This window comes from Hemicordylus capensis, chromosome 4, assembly GCF_027244095.1.
Source record: "Hemicordylus capensis ecotype Gifberg chromosome 4, rHemCap1.1.pri, whole genome shotgun sequence".
NCBI classification, from domain to species: Eukaryota; Metazoa; Chordata; class Lepidosauria; order Squamata; family Cordylidae; genus Hemicordylus; species Hemicordylus capensis.
In genome coordinates, this window is record NC_069660.1 from 78,884,465 (window position 1) to 78,890,356 (window position 5,892).

At 42.8% G+C, this 5,892-nt stretch overlaps 1 protein-coding gene across 2 annotated transcripts in view; it reads left to right on the forward strand.

Moving 5' to 3' along the window:
- The window catches only part of ELAPOR1 (endosome-lysosome associated apoptosis and autophagy regulator 1), a 93,232-nt gene that overhangs the window by 80,241 nt on the left and 7,099 nt on the right, over positions 1–5,892 (forward strand). For both annotated transcript variants that reach the window (XM_053250501.1, XM_053250502.1), the window contains exons 13-17: positions 460–597; positions 805–1,062; positions 2,669–2,842; positions 3,528–3,708; positions 5,255–5,351. In XM_053250501.1, coding sequence (XP_053106476.1) covers positions 460–597; positions 805–1,062; positions 2,669–2,842; positions 3,528–3,708; positions 5,255–5,351 — 848 coding nt within the window. The remainder of the gene's footprint in view (positions 1–459; positions 598–804; positions 1,063–2,668; positions 2,843–3,527; positions 3,709–5,254; positions 5,352–5,892) is intronic.

Consider the following 5,892-nt stretch of genomic DNA (forward strand, 5'->3'; position numbering starts at 1 on the left):
CCTAGTATAAAAATCTCTAGGTGGTGTATTATTGGCCCTAACTTCCACTAACATGTACACAGAGATGGAAAAAGGTATGTTTGCCTCTCACAGTCTGTGAAGTACATGTGGTGCACCTGATAGTTTTGTGAAACAGATGAAACAACACTGAGTTTGGTCACTTGCATGTATAAACATCTCCCATATGCTTTCTATGCCACAGCCCATATTGGTTTCCCTAGAGCTACAATGGGAAATCTCTCCTAAATGCTGCAGCCCTTCAGTGTCCACTTTCTTCTAACCATATGTTTCCTTCCCCAACTATTCTCCATGTCCTCTCATTTTCAGTTTTTGACTCCTATACACCAAGCTCATCCTAAAGTTACAGAAGCATTGCTATTCTGCACCTGTTATAAAGACTTCTTTGAGTCAAACTCAGTGTTTGTTTTTTACCCATTGGTTCTGTATCATTCCTGGTAGGGTATGAATTCCAGAACCAACACACCTGTGGAGAACTGGACGGGCTCAAAGGGAAAGCGGTCCTACACATATATTATTGACAAGAATGCCACCATGAGCTTCACATGGGCCTTCCAAAGAACAGTATACCATGAAGCGGTAAGACACAAACACTTCTTGGGAGATCTGTCCATGGCCAGTTCCCTGGCTAACTTTTTATGGAGAAGTCCTCTGCAAGAATCTAGAATATTGCAGTGTCCTACAAATGGGTGAGGTCACAGCTTAAGCATGGCGGTCCCTATAGCATCATGTCTTTCTCTTATGAAACACTTCTGTCTTTATGATATTTTTTGTGCTCTGTTCCAGGGAAGAAAATACACAAATGACGTTGCCAAGCTGTACTCTATCAATGTGACCAATGTCATAGATGGTGTGGCTTCCTATTGCCGGCTGTGTGCTCTAGAATCTTCTGGCTCATCCTGTACTTCCTGCCCACTTGGGCATTACATTGACAAAGACTCCGGTGGCTGCTATCCATGTGCATCATATACTTATCTGAAAGTTCACCAGCCCTATGGCAAACAGGCCTGCATCCCTTGTGGCCCTGGGACAAAAAATAACAAGGTACTGTTGTCCTCATTCTTCCTGGGCTGTAACAGCTGAGTGCTCGACAAATCTAGGTGATTTTCTAAACAAAAGTTCCCTGTAAGAACTATGTAAACAAATGAATGACTTTGAGCTGTGCATTAAAATGTGTAAAAGCAACAGCAAAAGGCCTTTTAATAAGACAGCTATAAGAGCACTGGGTAGTGAGGAAACCTTAAACCTTTTGAAGGTACCATTTGCTCACTGCTTATATTTTAGTTGGTCCTAATAAAGGTATTACCTTACTGTTGCTTTTGGATTGTTTCTTCTAATGAACCAACATGGCAATCTACAACATTTTCAGTATTAAAATGTGTAACTGTTGCTGACTTAAATCAGATATTAATGAACTGAGCATATAAAACAATGGGCAAGAACCACACTCACGAAGAGTTGCAGCAGACGTGTTGCCTAGAGAGGGCTTCACTTCAAGTGCCAGGCAAGCCTTGCTAGCCAGCAAACCTACCTGTGGGTAAGGAGCCCAGCCTATCCCTTCACATGGCTTATAGGGCTGTTTATGTATGTATGTATGTATGTATGTATTCATTTGTTCAATTTTTATACCACCCTTCCAAAATTTGCATCATTCTGCTGCTGCTCTTTGCAGATTGTACACTGCATATGCATGCACGCACGCACGCACGCACACACACACAACCCAGAACATTCCAGGAGGAAGCTAGATTCTTTTCCTCCTCCTCCCAGAAAAGAACTGCCTCTTGCAAGCACAGCCTCATCCTTAACAATAAACTGTTCCAAAGCCCACGCATACCTATGAGAGTGAGCTGTCTTGTAGTGAATGGTGCACTGCAAAATTCTGTTTTTAGGTTCATGGAACTGTTCTGAACTCTGTCCTGTTAACCAGGCAAGAATAATGTTTTTAAAGAGCTGGCTTTCTTATATTTAGCAGGGGGAGATCAACTGTCCCAACACACCCAGCATAGCCTCTCTCAAGTGGCTGGTGGTGGTGATAGTGGAGGTGTGTGTGTGTTTAGGCTGTGAGCCCTTCAGGACAGGGAACCATTTCCTCAAACCTTTTCTTATGTAAACCACTTGGACAATGTTTTATTGAAAAGCTTGATATATACATATTTTAAATAATAATATATGCAAGGCAATGATGGTAAGCTTTTTGAAAATACTTTTCAGTAGAATAATTTCTGCATCCAAGCTTCCATGTTTTTCAGATTAAAAACCTGGAAAATGTAAAGGGATTATATATTTACTGAAACATCCCAAAGTTTTGCTAAAAATCTGTTTCCTCAGAAATGTGAAAAATATTTTTTTGCCAAAATGAAAATGGCACTAGAAAAACTAAGCAGTTCCCCTCCACATATTCTGTTTTGTGTAATTATCCACATGGTTCCATGAGCATATTGTACAATTGGCAAGCAAGATTTCTTTGAGCAGAAGCATATGGGATTCTGGAGCAGTATGATTGTGGCTGGCATTAGAATGATCAGCCACTCCGGGTCTCCTTAGTCGCAGAATAAACTGGGTTTTAAGTGCTGCTGGAGAAGTCTGCAATTTCTGAGCTTCTCAGCAGGGAAAGAAACTGATTATACACTACTCCTCCTCTCCCCAGATCCATTCTCTGTGTTACAATGACTGTAAGTTCTCTATCACCTCAGAGGGAAGAACTCTGAAGTATGACTTCTCAGCACTGTCCAATAGCACATCCTTTTTAGGAGGGCCAAGCTTTACCTCAAAAGGCTTCAAGTATTTCCATCACTTCAACATCAGTCTCTGTGGAAATCACGTAAGTAAATGCCCATCCTAGATGGACTTAAGCTTTTATCAAAAGGGAACATTCAGCAGTTGAGATGCAGTTGCCCCCCTCTAGCTGGGCGAGAAAATTGGCAATAACACTGTAGCCCTATTCAGACCTCATGTTATACGTGTGTACAGATGTCTGCACACAGTGGGGAAATCTCCTAGGGAGCAGGAGGTTGCCTGTTCGAATCCCCGCTGGTGTGTTTCCCAGAGTATGGGAAACACCTATATTGGGCAGCAGCAATATAGGAAGATGTTGAAAGGCATCACTTCATACTGCGTGGGAGATGGCAGTGGTAAACCCCGCCTGTATTCTACCAAAGAAAACCACACGGCTCTGTGGTCGCCAGAAGTCGACAATGACTTGATGGCACAACCTGAATTTAAATTAATATGCATTCACTTTAAAAGTAAACCTGGGTGCAGGCTCCTTGAAATGCAGGGTACAGATAGGAACTGTACTACTATACATGCATTGAACATAATGTGGGAATAACTGTATAATGCGAACAGATCTGTACATGTGTACAATGTGTTCAGATTATACATGCATTGAACATAACGTGTGAATTGGGCTAATGATTCTTTTGAAACAAATGTAAAGCTTTTTAACAGCAATGAGAGCTGCTTCTCTCTCTCTCTCTCAATCCTGTGCCCCACTCTTTTTAAAGGGAAGGAAGACAGCTATCTGCACAGATAATGTCACAGACATTCGGATCCTGAATAAGGAGACAGAGTTTTCCAAGTCAACTTCTTCTTATGTATGCCAGTCTATCATCATCCCCTCTGATGTGATGGGTTACAAAACAGTGGTGTCCTCACAGCCTGTCAGCCTAGCAGACCGCTTTGTAGGTGAGAGCATCAGGGACTGATAGGTCCTTTCTACATTAGGCACCTTTTAGCACTTCTCAGGCTTTGCTGTTCCACAATAATCTGGAACTGGAAGCAAAATTGTAGCTATGGTTCCACACAGCACGTATGACAATACTATAGCTCCACTAACATCCCCAAATGCCCATCTCTCCACTGTGAAGAGATATTCCTTCCTCCTGTTACATTTAAAGCCTGCTTTAGGGTTGTCGTCCCCCCACCCCCCCACCTTCTCATGTCCTTGTTGCACTGGAATACAAGTACAGGGGGTTTTTTTACATACATACATACATATACATACATATATATATATATAGCAATAGCAATAGCACTTACATTTATATACCGCTCTATAGCCGGAGCTCTCTAAGTGGTTTACAATGATTTTAGCATATTGCCCCCAACATTCTGGGTACTCATTTTACCGACCTCGGAAGGATGGAAGGCTGAGTCAACCTTGAGCCCCTGGTCAGGATCGAACTTGTAACCTTCTGGTTACAGGGCGGCAGTTTTACCACTGCACCACCAGGGGCTCTTTTGTATGTATATACACATACATACATACACACACACACACATATATATATTTCTGCTTAGCTAGAGCTTTGAGTGAGGGAGGGGACTCAACAGATTATTCTGAATGAATAATCCACCACCCCATCACCCACCCATCCCGTCACGAGCCAGGAGAAGGTGCCAGAATCCTTCACTTGCCCAGAACTGTTAAGGTCTCTGTGTGAATAAACCCTTCCAAGTGAGATTCCTGTGCCTTTTTCTGACTTGGAGGGAATGAAGATGAGGAGCAGGTGGCAAAATGTCCCTCACTACTCAAACAGAACCTGGGAGAGGCTTGTGAGGCACTTCACAGTGCAGTGTGTCACAGGATGAAGCCCTCTCCTTCCTCCAAAGCTCTAACAGAGTGAAGCAACAACATTTTAAAAGGGTTTTTAAAAATATTTTTTATTCCTGTGCTTTCATTTCAGTGCAACAAGTAAGTGGGAGGAGGAACTAAAATGTAGTGTTGGGAGGTACGAATGGAGAAAACCATTTACATAGGTGATGCTGGGATAATAGTAAGGCAGAACCTCATGGGTCAATAATTGCACCTTCCTTGTCCACACCAGAAAAGCTTCGTTCTAATTGAGCCAGACACAAATAACCACAAACCACTTCTAAAAGAAGCTGTAAAAGAACAACAAAAGTATGGAAAGACAATAGGTTGACAATGCATCACCTGGATTCTTGGTTATAACTGAGTGAGCCATTCCTTTCTAAAATTGAGGGGGAAACCTAGTGTGGAGCTACCCTTAGTGTTGTGGTTTGAATGGAGGATTGGGTCTGTTTCCTGACAGAGGGTTTTTAGATGTTACATATACTGATTCTGGTGACTGGGTCAGTCCTTGTTATTTGGATGAGGAGTTTTATTTACTAAAGTGTATGCAGGAGATGGGGGCATAACCTAGTCTTGGGAACAGTTGCTAACTTCTCTGTGCAGTGCCCTTCTCACTGGTTTGATTCTAACTTCTAGGAGTAACAACAGAGTCCACTCTGGACAACATCACCTCTCTTGCTGACCTTTTCTCTGCTGAAAATGTGGGCTTGCCAGATGTTATATTCTTTTACAGGTAAGCTGCAAGGCTGCCAAGCTTAGGTAAAGACAGTACTTTGGGGTGCTTAGGTGGTTTATGAGTGCTTAGAGTGCTTTAACAATCATCAGCAATATTTCAGTATCATAGGGAGTTTGCCTTATGGAGTTTATCTAGATCTAGATACAGCCACAAGAGGTCATGAGAGAGCAATGTGGGAAATTCAGTTGCTCGTGCAGTCTTTGGGTGGGGATGAAGTTTTCCAGTTTACCCTTAAATTCAATTATGGGGTGAACTCTCTGACTGCACCTGATCCATACATGTGGGCCTAGTTTCTATACAAAGCACCATTGCCAGCAGGTGCCAACTTTTTAAGCTCTGACAAAGATGTTGTAACATAATGGGCACTTGCACACAATTGGGAGCGGGTGGTTTGGGACTTGGAAGAGTCCTTACCACATACAGTGTAGACGAGCAGAGCCTCTGTTGGGCTCTGCAACCCCCGCTCCCAGATGAGCACTGCAGTGGCAAGCTTGGAGCTGGGAAGGCCGCCAAGAATCGGGAGAACCTACCTTTCCAC